The sequence below is a fragment of the Pistacia vera genome, unplaced genomic scaffold (assembly GCF_008641045.1).
Source record: "Pistacia vera cultivar Batoury unplaced genomic scaffold, PisVer_v2 Contig503, whole genome shotgun sequence".
Classification (NCBI taxonomy): Eukaryota; Viridiplantae; Streptophyta; class Magnoliopsida; order Sapindales; family Anacardiaceae; genus Pistacia; species Pistacia vera.
The window spans coordinates 2,262,549-2,279,480 of NW_022196339.1; the positions used below are offsets into that span (position 1 = coordinate 2,262,549).

At 33.6% G+C, this 16,932-nt stretch overlaps 1 protein-coding gene across 1 annotated transcript; it reads right to left on the reverse strand.

Moving 5' to 3' along the window:
• Positions 1-1,823: 1,823 nt before the first annotated feature.
• LOC116105731 (SET and MYND domain-containing protein 4) lies at positions 1,824-15,654 on the reverse strand. Its single transcript, XM_031392144.1, has 15 exons — positions 15,510-15,654; positions 15,315-15,449; positions 15,147-15,233; positions 13,863-13,934; positions 11,578-11,772; positions 9,632-9,802; positions 8,271-8,663; positions 8,031-8,165; positions 7,238-7,372; positions 6,298-6,453; positions 5,873-6,112; positions 5,295-5,461; positions 4,884-4,998; positions 4,404-4,484; positions 1,824-2,238 (listed from the first exon to the last, which is right to left on the reverse strand). Exons 1-15 carry the CDS (start codon positions 15,636-15,638, stop codon positions 2,026-2,028), a joined length of 2,424 nt encoding a protein of 807 aa, XP_031248004.1. The 5' UTR covers positions 15,639-15,654; the 3' UTR covers positions 1,824-2,025.
• Positions 15,655-16,932: the final 1,278 nt, after the last annotated feature.

Sequence of the window (16,932 nt, forward strand, 5' to 3'; positions counted from 1 at the left end):
AAAAGATAAGCGGTTTAATAATAATTCGCCCAATAATGCTAGGTCAACAACCTTCTCTCACAACCTCTAACGTGATAATTCGTCATTGGTTAGCTCGCAAATAGACAGACGGGACCCATTTTGCAAATTGACCAATGACGAGTTGCCACATCGAAGATTGGGTTGTGGACCTAGCATCAATATTTTAAAACCCAACCTAAGGTGAAACCCAACAAAGTTATCGAGTCCTGGTTTGATCGACAAAACTTTTAAAATTCAACAAATACACCTCTAAAAATTAAATTAAGTCCCTCTAAAAATTAAATTAAGTCCCTCTAAGTTTAAAATTTAGCGAACACACCCCAAATACAAATCGGCCGACGATTAGTTGACAGCAACGACACCCCAAATGCAGCCTCAATCGTCCTTTGAGCCCATTCCCTTGAAAATCTACCTAAGATCTGGTCGAAATAGGTTTGATTTCGACCAGATCTCACCGACGCCGACTTCGGCATTCTAGGTCAGATCTCACCGATGTTGGCATTGACAACCCTCCTCATCACCCAAAAATAATCCCCTTTTCCTCCTGACCAAAACCTACCTAACCCTACCCCCGTTAGCCTTGCAAATCGTCGACAATAACTAGTTGTTGTCGCTACCTATTTTTTTGGATTTTCGGTTGATTCACTCACCGAAATCAACTCCGTCACCATCATTGCACTCACTGGCACTTTATCTGCAAAAGCCTTAACATTCCAGCCTTCAATTGTTCGCCAATCATTATCCCAAATTCCAGGGTTTTGGGTGAATAGGAAAAATCTATTCTAAACCCAACCCAGTGAAGCTTACGGGTCCCAGTTAAACCCTAGGTTTTAAAACAGTGTCTAACATTACTCTAATTCACCATTAAGGTCAAATAAATTAACACTAGAATCCACATGTCTCCCACATGTTTTATATGATAATTAAAGTGATAGAATCGTTGAAAAATATCGACAAAATCTTGAATGACCATATCTTGAGTGTCAGCAAAATCTAGACAACCATGTCTTGAAGGTCAACAAAATCTTAAACGACCACGTATCACTTTCGTTTATTTGGTATACGTCAATGTGAACGTATTGATCTTTCTAGTTGACCAAATCTCCATCCTTTTGGGCTTCGTTAAACTGATACGTGGTCATTTAAGATTTTGCCAACACTCTTCGACGATTCTATAACTTTTAGTTATTATGTAAAACATGTGGAAGACATATAGACTCTAATGTTAATTTATATGACCTTAATGGCGAAATATTATTAGACCGCTTTATCCTTTTACTTTTGTTTTAACATTGTACCTAGATTCAAGTTATCTTGAAATCCAAAACTCTCTATAAAAGAGAGGTTTATGTTACATTTTAAGGAGAGAAAAAATTAATAATATTTCTAGTTTTAAAAGTTCATTCTCTTGATATTTTTACTGTTTATTTCTAAGATATTTAACTGCATACTCGAGGCAAGTTCTAAGAAGAATTATTCAAACAATTAAAAGGTTCAGAAGAAATTTGTCTAGGTATGAACTTGTTCCTTAAAACTAGAATATGTATTTTCTCTCGAATTAATAACTATAGTTTATCACTTACCAAAAAAAAAAAAAAAACTATAGTTTATCATTATTATTATGAGGGGCGTAAATATAGTTATTAATTATTATAATAATATCATTGTTATTATGAGGGGTGTAGTGAAAATGGTATCAAAGCCTTGAAGAATGATGGTGTATAAGCAGGAAAAAACCAATAGCAGGCACAAATCATGTTTTCAGCAGAAAAAAATTGCCTGCACAGATATTCCTAAAATCCAACCACTCTCAAGAGTTAGGATTGAGGCCTTCTAGAAATAATTAGCAAGAGATAGAAAATGACAAAGAAAAGAAAACAGATAAATGAACATGACAACATTGTCAACAATCTCAAAGATAGAGAAGCACCATTAAACAATGAGTTCAACAGCGAGGACCTCAACTCAAAACTGTTTAGTGGGAAAACAGAAAGGAAACCAACCTTATTGGACAAGTTTGAGAGCCATCTCTCTAAGGGATTGCAGATTTGGGAACATTGTGTCTGCATGTGATCCATAATAGCGCAAAAATATTGCATCCAATTGATTTATGTTGTCCACCACATTACAATCACCCAAGGATAGTTGAATGGATGAAAGCTTCACCAGTTCATATCCAATAGCAATGTGATTATGCTCATAGAGCTTTTCTAATATCTGCCAACATAAACAAATACATGAAAGTCTAGTACAATCTCATCACTAGGAAAAGCATGGAAACCACACCTTCATATAGTACTTTAAAGCTTATAAATTCTTTATTAGTCTCTCGCAGGTTAAGATTGATAGAATCTAGAATTTTATATAGACAACTAGTTCACTTAAACCTTCTAGGAATGAGATTCCTAAACTGGAAACAATAAGATTTCAAACTTATAATAACGTACTTAAAACTACTACAACATTCATGACCTGTAACTACAAAATTCAGGAAATTCCAAAACTACAAAACTGTCCTTGGTCTAAAAATAAAAGGAAATCTAATAAAATCAGGCAAGTATCATGCAACACATAAAATTAAAATGAAGTAAGACTCAAACCAATTATGTGGCTAGGGCTCCACTATACCATGTCCACATTAAAGTGAAATCGTGATAAGCTTTCTCAACTGTTTTGTTCTCAATTAAATCATTTCTACAGGGTGACCTTTCTGTTCAACATGACACAGGTTCAGCACATTGTCGTTGACTGACGGTTAATAGATTGCATCTATCATCCAGACAGAGTTAGTGAATCAAGAGGCATTGACTTATATTCCAACATAAGGGGTCGCAAAATGAGTTTCTAATGGCAATTTGTTCGAAATGGGCACATTTGATTACTTACACAAGCTTTAAGAAAATGTTGACACACTCCCAATACTTCCATAAATAGTTAAACAATATTTAATTAGAAGAATAAATCATTATGAGACACGGATAACAAACAGCCTCTCTCCTTAAAAGTTCTGCTTATGCTTTGATCTATTCGTACATCATGGACATGTGCCATTGTCATTTTGAACGTAACAAGAGACGGGGGCAGTAATATATATAAATTATTTACTTATTTTATAAATAAAATGTTAGTGAATATTTAATAACTTAATAAAAAATATTAATTTTTAATTTTAGCAATATATAGTCCCGTTGAGTCTAATGGGACAACACTATAAATACTCTAATCCCAAAAAATTAGTCTGGTTAGTTCAGTCTTGCCTCCCAAAAATGTCCATAGAGAATCTCTCTATGATCTCTAAGTTGTTGAACATCAATTCTCCTCGATTGAAAAAAAAAACTAAATTCTTGGCAAGTAGATTGGAGCAGAAGCCCAATACGGCGGATGTTGCCAATAGATGAGACACACCAAAGTTGATCTTGAACCATCGATAGAAAGAGATTAATTGATGTGCTAGAAGGTGTGTAAAATCTTGAAACTGCATTATATATCCCTAGTTAAGTTGAAGAAGGTGCATTTAGAAGAAAGTGAAGGGGATTGAATTTGGAGTCTTTTGTGAGAGATTAGGCTTTGATACCAAATGATAGGTATTAAGAAAGGATAGAGTGAAGGGAGAAGTAGCAAGAAAGTAAAGAAACTATGCAAGAAGAGAAATAGAAGAAAATTAGAAGAATCAAGGCAGAAATATAGAAATTGGGGGAGAAAACATCTTTATTATCAATCTACATTTTCAAGGCATACCACAGTAACAAAAGATTGAAAAAATAAATAGTAAATAAAATTTATCTGAGAAAATAAATCTCCATCTAATAGGTAAGAAGACCAATCCAAATGAGGAAGTCTTCTCGTATTTAAACTAGGAAAGAACTAAAAACAAACATGGAAATACATTAAAAACAAAGCTTAGAATCACGATAAATCTCTTAGATCTCTAGGTTGTTCCACATTAATAGTCCAGCAATGGGTCACAAGTCAATACTACTTAAATTTACCTTTTTCAGACTTCATTAGAATAGGTTCTGACTCTATTTATTCTTCCAAGGATCCTCCAAATTATAATCTCCATTAACCCTTCTATATTTCTCTATCCTATTCTCCACTTTTCCATGTATTTCCACAATTTTTTTCTGAATAATTCGAAGCCAGATGAAGAATAACTGATCTTCAAATGACATAAGAAATTTCAAATAATACTCTCTCTCTCAGAACTTTTTACTACATTGTAGCACAAAAACTTTGCACTGCATAAAAACAAATATATTAATGGGAAAGACTGAAGGGCCACATATTTAGTCCTTCAAAAGAAATATAATACCAAATACCACAAAACATTGTAAATCCACCAGATTTGTTGGCTAATATGACTCTGCTGAAAACAGTTTTACCTCAATTGATGCTTTACAATGGTCTCTTGCAGATTGTAGGTCTCCAACCAAAGAAAATGCCTGTGCAAGATTGTCCTCTGTCTGCAAATACAACATTATACGTGATTATGCATGTCGTTATTACAACCTGTTCTCATAATCATTAAACTCATACTGTAATATGTGTATGAATGCAAACTGTCATTCTCTTCAGAAAATATCATTTAGAAAATAAAACTAGGGATTACTTCATCAGCCTACTACTTTATATGTTTGCCTCAAGGGAATTTGAATCCTTGACCTCTTAGTTGAAAGTAAGGGCATTTACCACTAAAGCCCAACCCACGGAGTTATGAACTTATGATTTATATGACAAAATTAAAGACAATGAAGTTTCTGACTGAAACATATTTCAGAAAATTCAATATAATACACACAGATGCCATAAACTGTTCTCAAATCAAAAGACGAATAAGTTCTAAATTGGACAGTAGAACTCACTTTGGCAATGGCCTTGTTGTATGCATGCAATATTGTTCTTAGCAGATGTAGTGATCTCAAAGCATCTAAAACTATAGTGCTTGAGATTTCTCTTGAAACTATTGAATCCTCCAACCTGTCAAGAAGTGAGAATTATGGTATACAGACAAGGAGAAACAATGAACTTATCAAATGCAAATATGGTCATCTTTAATCAGTTAGATTTAAAAATTAGTAGCGTAGATTAAAAGTTTTCACCAGAGATAAAAATCAACCAGTTCACAGCCAAGACTGACATTTTATCTATTGGAAGAGAGAGAGAGAGAGAGAGAAAAGAAAATAATAAAAAAGAGAGTCCAACATGACAGTTACCTTTATAGAATAAGCAATATGTAATTGAGGCATGCAATCAATGAGATGAGTAGAATATACCTTTTAATATAAATCCAAGCTTCATCAACTGCTGCACATGAAGATTCCAGATCACGATAAGAACCACATTTCAAACAGTATCCAGGATCAGCATCAATGGTTCTATTTTTTTTCTGAAGTGCAAGGTAAGCCACTGAATCAATGTAATCACTACTAAGCTTGCCAACCTGAAAAATCACAAAATTTGGTAAATGGAAAAGCAATTACACGATTTAATCTGATGCAACTTACTGGAAGTCGCAACTAAAAACAATGATCTACAACAGAGGTATATTAACAATATGTTTATATAACAGAATCGGATTTTTTTCATAATTTATATCTGGATACAACTGCAAATTTATAGATTCAGACAATATAGCCCTGTTTTGCCAGCAACAGTGAATTCACCATTCTAAAATTCAGTAGTTGTTGATGGTCGAGACCATTCGCTTACAAGAAAGGGAAACAAAAATCTTAGTTCTTTACAATGACAGAATTTTGCCTATTATAAATGTAGGAATGCAATTGAAAGGGCAAGCTTACAGATTGCACCTGATGGTTACCTGACAATTTACATTACAGAGCAACTGAAATACCTGCAAATGAAATTCTGAGCTGCTACCTTTTCGAAATGTGGGGAAACGCTTAAGTTTCTGTTTTTCACAATTGACCACAGAGCAATCTAAAACTACGCCAGAACAATTTGGATTAATACAATGGAAAGCATTTATAACCAGATCCGATATATTAATTTCAGAACAACCACTGCACCGACATCGAAAAGAATACTCGTCTTCCAAAAACTGTAGACGGTCTTTACAGTCCCACTGCCCAACCTGTAAAACATAGTGAATTATGTACTTTTCTTTTCTGCACTATTTGAAGTTTGAAATATCAAACAAAAACATGCTCACCAACATCACTATAGCAGTTGGGAGGCAGATATAATCCAAAGCATACAGCATATTCATTATTAAGTAACCGGGATTGAAGAAGATCCTAAAGGTTGATAGAGTATAACCTGGGGACCATAGGACATCTCAAGGGGGCAACCTGAGGTCACAAACTCTGTTGTCCGCATTATGAGAGTGCGCGAAAGAAAGTATGCATGAATATTTGGCTGGCAAGAATGGTTGAACAAACTGCCAGCTGCATAAATAGCTTGGCCTACTCTGATCTGTGCAAGTAACAACAATCATTACCATAATTTTAGAGGATGATTGGTTGCTTTTACTGAATCTAAATTTGAGATATTGTAATCACTTATGATGATATGATTAAACAAAAGCTCAAACAATCATATTAGGAAGTTGCTCTGAAGATTCAGAATTAATCTGCACAGGCTAAGGGTCTGATGCAGTACAGAAATATTAGGAATAATTTATTTAAGGTGGTACAGGAATGTGGTTTTGGCTTGGAAAATCACCATTGTGTTTTCTTTTCAGCCCACCAACCAAATTGCAGGGCGGTTGATGATGTGAAGCATTCAGTCTAGGAAATCAAGCTTATGCGATCACAAATTTTATTTTCTTGGTTTTCTATTAATCTTGATTAGTTTTGGCTCCTCGGCGAAGTTATATTGATGTCACCACAGACACGAAAAAGATCAAGATTATACTGTAGAACATAAGGGTCTGCTGTGTTACATAAATACTAAGAAAAATCAATTTAAGGTAGAAATAGGAATGTGGTTTTAGCTCGGAAAAATATCCGTAGTGGTTTCTTTGCAGCCGAACAAGAAAATAGCAGAGCCTTTAATGAAGTAGAGTATTCAGTGTATGACATCAAATCAAGGTAGTCACTAAGTTTATTTTCTTGGTTTCTATTAGTCTTTGATTATGTAAGCTGCTTGGAGCTTGTTGATACTCTACAGACACCAATTTTTTTGTTTTTACTTTATTGTAAAATTTAGTTCAGTGTTCTGAAGAGGGCAAGGGGGTTTCCATACAGCAAGTACAAACCTGTTCCACAGAGCTAGTTAAAGCACTTCCACCAGGTACAGTATCTCCAAACTGATTTGGTGGTCTGTCATCATTGGATTTCATGCGCACAATTGCCATAGAATTCACCCTAATTTGAGATATTAGTATGACAATCTGCACCAACATGAGAAAATGGCTAACAAGTTATAAAGTATCAACATAGGTGAAATGTAACTAGTCCAAACATAGCAGAATGGGTATATAACAAATACATGGTGCAAATGACAGAAAATTGCACATGATTGAGCAGAAATACAACATTTATTATTGCTTGACCATTTTTTATTTAAGTGAGGACAGGAATAATACAAAACAAGAAAAGTAAACATCTAAAAACATTATAAAGTGTATTAAGAGCCAGGACGCTGCTTTGGGCATTCCCCATGTTCCTAGCAACTAAAACCTTAGAATATAAGAAGAGTAGATCATGTATGACAGGGGAATAATAGCTTCTTTCTTAAATATGTCGACATCATAAATGAAGGCAAACACAATAAGAACATATATTTCAACAAAAAGATCAAGACTAGCAGATTATGGTTAATCATTTTTATATCTTGAAAAATACACCAGAAGTATAAAGAGAGAGAGAGAGAGAGAGAGAGAGAAGTTTGAGGTCGGAGGCATGCATATTGTGGCCATCACAATTTAAACAAGATCTTTTATTTTTCTTTTTTTATTTTTTCCCTCACTTAGAGAGACAACATGTTGTATCCAACTATCCTAAATAAGATTAGATGATATTCAGAAAGAGAAGGGAAAGAGAAGCAACCTGTGATATAGAGGCTCCATTTATTGGAAGTTCAAAGCCATAAGAATGCTGGATACAATACAACAAAACAATTGAATATATATGTGATTCCAATTTGCTTTCTGGAGACGCATGTGAATAATTGTGTGAAAGCTCCTACAGGAAAATATAGAGGCCATAAGCAAATACTTACATACAACAGTTGTCACCAAATTAAAGCAAAAATCTATATAATATACAAATTACAGTCAAGAGATGTACCAAAATTTCCATGAGGTTAAAATCCTCACTAGAAGCTCTTCTTTGCTCTATAGATTTGACCACCACTCGTCCAGCCAAAGCTATATCAGCTGGCAATATTATAGGCCAGTGTGCACCTTGACATTCATGTTTATGTTCAAAAATGTGCCCATCACCAGGATACAAATCAATGACTCGAGTAATTTGTGCAATATATTCTTCAAATTTGTTGAGAAGGCTTTCATTACTATTATGTTTCATTGGATAAGTCTTCAAAAGTTGTCCTCCTGCCCATGCTCGGCAATTGTGGGAGCAATAAAGCGGTATTGAACATGATGTACAGGGTATTGCATCTGCTGGTAGTTTATTTAAGCAGTAATGACAATGAGTTTCCCGACAGTGCTTTGATATAATCTACAGATTGCGGTGCCAATTAATGATTATATTTCTCATCAGCAGAAATTGATATGCTAGCTGCATTCTAAGTTCAAAATAACAAGCCTACTATTCATAATAATATTAGGTAAAAAGCAAGAATTATTTCAATAAAGTGCAAAATACGAGTGAGTAGTAAAAGCATGGAATAAGGGAAATCCTAATAAGAAAAGCTAGGTTGATAATTTTCTCGAAAAAGATCCACCCTGCGATGAAGCATTCATTGGTATCATTAGTGGACTGCGGTTTAGCTGGACTGCTGGGCGACACCAAAATATTCAAGGTGGCATATGCCTTGATGTAAACCACTTCTGGCTACCAAACCAAGACCCTCAAAACTCTTCTATAAGAGGCCAAAGCATGGAATACTAAATTTGGATTAACCTATTTTTTTTTTTTTTTTAAAAAAAAATTGATTAAAATATCTATTTGTAGGTAATCCTCCCTGCTGCAGAACAGGGTGTTTTGCAAAAAATCAATAGACCTTTAATCTAACAAGTGTCACACATCTAGTACAACCTGCATTATGCCACCTCTTGATGACAAATGGCTAAACCCTGACCTTAGATAACCAGATAGTTGTACTATTGAATATGACTGAAAATTATGAATCATAATATACAATTCTCCACCGTGTCACTAGGAAAAAGAAAAGAAGCATATGGCTGAAGAAGTTCAAGATGTACTTTAACTTTTTTACTTTAAGCAACATTATGGGGGAGTGTTAGCACACCTTTTAGGTTATACAGTCTAGGTTGTCCTTTTGATGATTTCACTCATCTCCCATTTCAACACTTCTCCACGAAGACTTTAGCTTTTGCATGATTGTTATCTTGTAAATTTGTGTTATCATGTTATCAAGCAAGTGGATTCCCAATGACTTTCATTGATGAGAAGAATAATAAAGAATCCATAAAGCTGGAAATAACACATGATAAAGTCTATACCACAGCATAAGGTTCTTCTCTATGCACCAAGGAAGCCTCCGGAATGTCACATTGAGAAGCCATACCCCTTCCTTTATCAGGAGTGCTAACGCACTCCAGTTTTACTTGGAGTAGATCCTCTGTAACAAATTTATGTACCACTTTAGTAGTCATGAAACTAAAGTAAAATAACTTCTCACTGAAACTTTAATTTTCAGGAAGTTCTTAATATCAACAAGATAAAACTGAATAAATTACAGGGTCAGACAACATGCAAATGTCACATTGTACATACAGGACAACACTTAAGCGGTTTAGCCTCTGTGCACAGATTTGAGCAAACCTACACTGTTATTAATGATGAATTACACTAGTAACTGATCAAGAAAATGACAAAATTTTAAGTGATCACTCCCATGACAACGAAAATTATGAAGCTAGACATGATAAAGACAGAAAACAAGAAAATAAAGTTAGGCAGTTGAATAAAAAATACATCAAACATGTTGAATTTGAATTCTTAAATGCTGGCCAAATACATAGCCATTCCTCGGGGAAACACATAATTTGAGAAAAGCCTTCATTATTATTATTTGTTTTTGAAGAAAAAGGATGAAGTTTATTCAAAGAGCCCAAACTAGAAATTAGCAAAATTCAAAAAAACAAAAGGATGGAGATTGTGCAATCACAATCTCCTCAATTATCTGCAATACCCATGTGATGAGAATTACAAACTTGAGAAATGCCTGCTATAACAATATTATTTTCGCCTCTATATTAGTTATTGGAAGTGAGTTTTTGTTTCCATCTAACAATAGCAAAACTCCAAGTTAGACCAGCCACACAAACTGTAAGCCGAAATACCATATCATCTATTGCCAATGCAATAGATGAGGCCCTTGTGTTGCCATAAATTGCCAAAGATGAAATAACCTATTCTCACAGGACTAGGGATGGACATAAAACTGAATGAACAGAGTAAAACTATTAAAGGAAAAAATTCACCACATCTTAACCCTATTTTGCTCTCTTTCTTCTCCCACATTCACAGAAGCTGCTATCTTCTGTCTTTAAAAATATCAAAACTCTAAATTTCTTTTTCTCTTATCTCCTAACAGTTTCTCAAATTTCAAGACAAATTAAACCAATTTTCTCAACTTCAAGCCTCATATTTATATATCTGTACATCATCTTCAAAATATTGATAAATGAACCTACAAACACTTATCAAAATTGTTCCACTCCTAAGCAATCTCATTCTTCCTGTCCTATTCCTGCTTTAATTTCTTCTTTTTTTTTTTTTCCCTCTTCTTCAACAAGTCAATATGCAACACAATATACACATGCAGATGGCCCACTTTGAGCCCCACCTATCTCTAAGTTCCTAATTTTTAGCATAAAATAATTCCAGAAGCATGGAATCGTTTTGTCAACAGGTTTCATAAGTTTCTAGCATTTTCTTTCTTCATAACTTAGTATTCGACAACAAGAGATTATTTCAATTGTGGCCTAAGTTATTGGAAAATATAGAAGAATTTTGGAGCTTATGCCAACCCGTTTCAAAAAACTCCCCATTTTATCAAATTTTCTCTATCTAAAAGAAAGAAACTTTCTTCCTCTCTAAGCTCACTTATGCGGTGCTTCCCCACGACAGAGGGTTTTATTTAATTTCCTCTATTATGGATATCAGAGAAATCAACTTTATGATGGCCCACAAAGCTGAGATTATGTTGTCATGCATCTGATGCGGTGATTCATAAAGTAATAAGTGTTAAAGTACAATACTTAACTTCATAAGCTTCATTTGGTCATATATATTTCAAGAGTCAAACTCTAACACATATAAAATGAGGAGAAAATAGTAAACATTATAAAGGTCAAATAGAAATGGCTGCAAGATAGATTAATGGTTATCATATAACAAAAAATGAAAAGGGTGCAATAGAGTTAACCATCTTACCTGGTACACTGAGGTTGTTTGCATTGTGTTGAACAAACTTACTGTCTGCACTCCTGGATTGATCTAAAATTATCTTCAGTTCACTTTCTATCTGCTTCTTTCCACCCACTGATGATTCCATGTCCTTTGCAATGGTCAAGTCCTGAGCTGCATCTTCGTAATTTCCCAGTGAAGCATTCACCTTCCCTCTCCTATACCATGCCTGTGATAGGTAAAAGTCACTTTCGCTCAGAAATTTCCATAAGAAAAAATAACAACATTATATGATCCAAGTTCCAAAAAGCTATCATTTGTTACTTTCCTCCATTATATATAGCGATCACACATGATAACAGCCTTAAGTTTAAGTTTTTCACAGTGAGACAAAGGAAACCTCTTTCAGGTAGCTAAAGGGAGAAAAAAAAAATTCTCAAAATGAATGAAAGGAACCAAAGGAGATCTCCATTAATAACAAATCCAAGAGTCTGAAAATCTTTAATGAATTTCTTACATAATGCAGCAATCCAAAACCAAGCTCACAATTAATCATGGCCTTAAATACAATCCTATCTGTAGACAATTACCACAAACAAAATATACAAGCTAAAGTCGCTGGAACAACCCAAGTTATGTTTTGCAACTATTATAGACAAATTAACTGCTCCTGCATAATATTACACACTATCAGTTAGGTATTGACAGCGATAAACCAGCAGTGCATAAAGTCTACAACCGTAAGGGGCACGAAAGACATTAGTAAGGTTGTTAAGGGAGTAGGGACCACAAAGCACAGGTGTCATGGATAGGAGTCTGTTTTGAGAATACAAATTGTGTGAGTGAGGGTAATTGTGGAAAGAGGATTAGTATATATTAAGGGAGAGTAGTAATAACAGGCATCGGGATTTTGTTGATAAAATAGTGGAGGTTCCTGGCTCCTCGAAACGCCAGGGTTTATGTCCAGTTCATTCCATCTTTCATTTGCTTCATTTTTATTCAACTATCTGACTAATACAAATATTGTTGGAATTGCACTTGCTGTTTCTGATATTATTTTGGTTGTGGATTGGTTGTGTGTTGGCTTATTTTGTGTGAGAATTACTGCTGGTTGGTTGTGAATTGATTAATCTGCAGGTGTTCGCATCAGACAGGGAAAGAAAAGAAATCAATTAATGAGTTTAGAAAGGACTTTTCTTAATCCACTAGATGCCCAACCAATCATTTAAATTTTCATCCTTTTCTTCATTGTCACAGATAAAAAGAATACAACATATATTAAAGTTAATTTACCAACAAGAACTCATGCAAACCACTGACCTCAGTTTGCTTTAGTTGCCCACGTAAGAAAGGCAACTTGGAACATATTTGGAAAAGATCATGAGCAGTACCAGAGCCTTTTCTATGTATTTGGCCTATTTTCATATTTGGAGTCCCACTCCCTTTATGAATTCATTTACATTTCATAAAGCTATGGACATCTACATCACATGGATAATCAACTTGATAATATAATTCTGTCAATAGCAGGGATATTAAAGTCATCATCATGGAGGTACAACAAATTGCTAGACTACTTTCTCCAAAGTTTAAACACCACTATGAATATCAAGAATTAGACTCAAATTATTAATGGGCCACACTGGATTTCAATCTGCTATTTTTACTGCAAAGAGAAATTTTATATGTTATTACATTTACACTATTGCCTGAATCAATCTTAAGAAACTTGCTTGATGAATAACTTTATCCAAGCCATCCTTCAACAAAGACAACCAAAATGGGGAAGTTGTAGGCTGTGTAAAGCTAGTTCATACTAAACTTCCACCTCCATCACAGATTGTATCCTTTCAACATGCATAACATATTAGTAATTTCTATATAGAACCAGATCTTAAGTTGACAAGCGCAAAGTTACATAGATCATTGAATATATATATAAATATATATATATATATATAGACAACACAAAAGGTGAACGAAAAAACAAAAGGAGAGGCATTTTGTCTTGCAAAGCTTTCATAAACTTGGCTTTGATATCATGTGAGCCAATTTTAACTCAAAAACTTAGGCAATTAGATGAACAAAAATCACATAAGTAGCCATTATGAATAGTGGATTTCATATACACTCTTGTATATCTCTTTTTACTCTCATTAATAAAATTCTTTTAGTTTCCTATCCAATGAAAGTTTTGCAATTCTAAATTTTGTACTTATCAATTTCGGATACTTTAGCTGAACACAATTTGTAAAATCTTGTGTGCTATAGCAAGGAACAGATAACAAAATTATGCAATAAAACAAACAATATATTCACCTTTGCATAGCTTGGAGAAATCTGAAGAGCTCGATTACAATCTCGTAAGCAGTCCACTAAATGATCCATTTTCTGAAGCAAGCATATAACAAAATAATAATTTGATATTGATTTAAAAAAAAAAAAAAAATCATAAAATGTCAGTACATTTGATATAAGTGACAAAATTAGATAATATCAATGTGTTTTTTTGATAGCATATCATTGTTTCATTTCTTACAAAGGCGTAGAACTCAAAAACCAGCTATCACATAAGTTGACATGGTCAAACACTTAATAATACTAACCAAGAAAAAGAAAGATTGCCTTAATGGGCATTAATCAGCTCAAATGCGATGGTAAAAGCTCATTTTTTTTTTTTTTTCCGGTTTGTTTCTACAGTTCAACAAATTCAGCTTGATTGATAGTCTCAAATAAATGACAAGCTAAGCTTGAAAATAATAAACATTGGCTTTTTCATATTATGAACATACTCATGCGTCATGGGATATGATTATTTTGGCATTGATAGGATAGGTGTACCACGTTATCAGTATGCTCTCCAATAAGATCTTATGAAATATGTAATTACTTCAAATCCAATCAAGGCAGTGATTGGTGGAGGAAGGCAAAAATAGATTTATAGACAGTGGAATGTTATTGGACAGAAGTAGAAATGAGTAGTATGTCCAGTCTACCCAAGACTTTCTTCACATTTTTTTATGGCCTTCCAGCTATTATATTAATCCCTTTTTCCAAAGGTAATAATAATAACTGGAGTAGGAAAAGACTTGTATCACCCTTAATCCTACAATAAAATGCTTTGATAGTATATTGATAAAAAAAAAGGATTGTATAGATAGTTCTAGATGGGGTTCGCAAAAAACTCAGAATTATGGCAAAAGAATTCATATTTTTGCATAATATAACTATGGTTGATCTATCGTTGCATGACCATTAAACTAACTTCGTAGAAGAAAATAGAAATCACAACAATAGTACATGTAAATATATAAAATAGCACATCATAATCTTTCTACACACTTCTTTGTTACTTTTCCAAGTCCTGAAATATCTTTTCTTTCTTTGAACTTTATGTTAACTTAAGATTAAGTATGATAATCAAGTACGTGGCTTTATATGCTAAAACAATTAATCCCAACTGGAATCAACCGATTTAAATTGGTTTGATTTGGTTTATTTTACTAACTATATAACCGAACCTGAATCGTGCACACCTCTAGACCTAGAAACCGGAAAGCTTTCTTGAATTCAACTAAATAATCACAGTAGAGGGGGACTCACTTGCAAGAGAGAAGCCCGATTCACATACAAAGTTGCAACCAAATTTCTGTCCTTGTCATTGGAATCAACTGGAGCAATTCGCAGTGCCTGCTCAAGAAAAATAATTTACTTTTTACATAAATAATCAGTAATTATCTAAATAAATAAATAATTTTGATTAAAATGGACCTGAGTATAGCAACTCAAAGCGTTAGCAAAATCTCCCCTCAAGTAACATTGATTTCCCTTTTGCTTCAGTTCAAAAGCCCCCTCCGAATTCTTCCCGCAGAGACGGCTCTCAGGATCCGCCAAGTCTCTCACAATCTACCAGAAATGAATTAATTAAAATATAGAGATTGAAAATGGAAATTAAATGACAGTTACCTGCTGAAACTGGTCCAAATTAAGGAAGAAGTTGAGTAGTGATGCAGATGTTGAAGGAAGATCGTCTTCACTGCTGTTTGCTACCAATCGCTTCATGCTACTTGGAACTAGTGATTTCAGCTTCTCCATGTTTCTTTTCACTTACCAGTTCATTTGCGCCACTTCTTAATATACCTTGTTTCAAAAATGGGCTGAATTATCTTTCCACCCTAGGTTAAGCAAAAGTAAATCTCATACCCTCGGTTTCAAAAACCATCAACATTCCACCCTTCATTAGAGTCCGTTAAGGGTTATTTCCTTTTCATCCTAAGGTTTGGAGTACATTGCATTTGCCTCCAATCTTACGGGATAAGAATAGTTTAGTCCAATCAGTTGAGACTTTTTTATAAAAAGTTTATAAAACTCCCGTTGTCTTATTAACATATTACTAGGAATAAATATAAGTCTTTCTATAATCATAATGGTAAAATTAAACTAATTTTATTTATATAAAAAAGTTATAACTCAATAGAGTTGTAGTTATAAAAATTATTATTTTGACTTAGTTATCTTTAGTGAAAGTGGTATAGAGGTAAAGTATGCACTAATTGAACAAATATTAATGTATTTCTAAATCATAGAAATAAGCAACAAATTGTGTATACTTTAACTAAAGAAGAAATTATTATTCCAATTAGATTAGAAGATGAAGGAGATAATCCTAAGGATAATAGTATGAAAATACGAAAAGTTTTATGCCAAGAAGCTCTAAACATGCTTAAGAATCTAGAAATATTTTGGCTTCAATAAGAAGGTGTCCATGCTGACGAGTTATTACGTACCCGCAAGTTTAAAGATGTGGTAACAACTCTAAAACATAAATCATTCTTGCAAACAACTTTAAATAAATATTTATTTCACCTTAAAACTTGAATGTAACATTTCATATATTTTTTGCAATATACAGATAATTATTACTATGCGGAGACAAGTTCCCTAAGACGGGACCTAGAAAAATTTATAATTTATTATAGTGTGAAAAATTTATTCTTATTTACGACTGGCCTAAGTTGGGACCATAATTTTTTATGACTAGCATAAAGGTTATTCGTGTGTGTCAGTGTGTGTGTGTGTATATATATATATATGAGCAATGCTAGTTTTACAAAGACACATACAAAGGGGGCATACAAAGACAATCCCTACCCTTGATATTCATGATTTCTCTCTCTCTCTCTCCTCTCTCTCTCTTCTCTTTCCCTTTTTTCTTTGTTTTTTCTTTAGATGATGTCACTTGGTAGCCCTCTTTGTATGGGTCTTTGTAAGGATAGTTTATATTTTTCATATATATATATATATATATATATAATATAATATATATATAATATATATATATATATATATAATATTAAGTTTTAAGTTTTTTATGTTGTTCACTCTGGTT

What these genes read in the sequence shown, in the direction of transcription:
- LOC116105731 (XM_031392144.1), bottom strand. Translation starts at nt 15,638, where the DNA reads ATGGAGAAGCTGAAATCACTAGTTCCAAGTAGCATGAAGCGATTGGTA. An exon ending in AGATGTCCTATGGTCCCCAG is followed by an intron (nt 6,113 to 6,297) that starts GTTATACTCTAT and finishes TATGTTTTACAG; the next exon opens with GTTGGGCAGTGGGACTGTAA. An exon ending in ACAACAAGGCCATTGCCAAA is followed by an intron (nt 4,485 to 4,883) that starts GTGAGTTCTACT and finishes TTGTATTTGCAG; the next exon opens with ACAGAGGACAATCTTGCACA.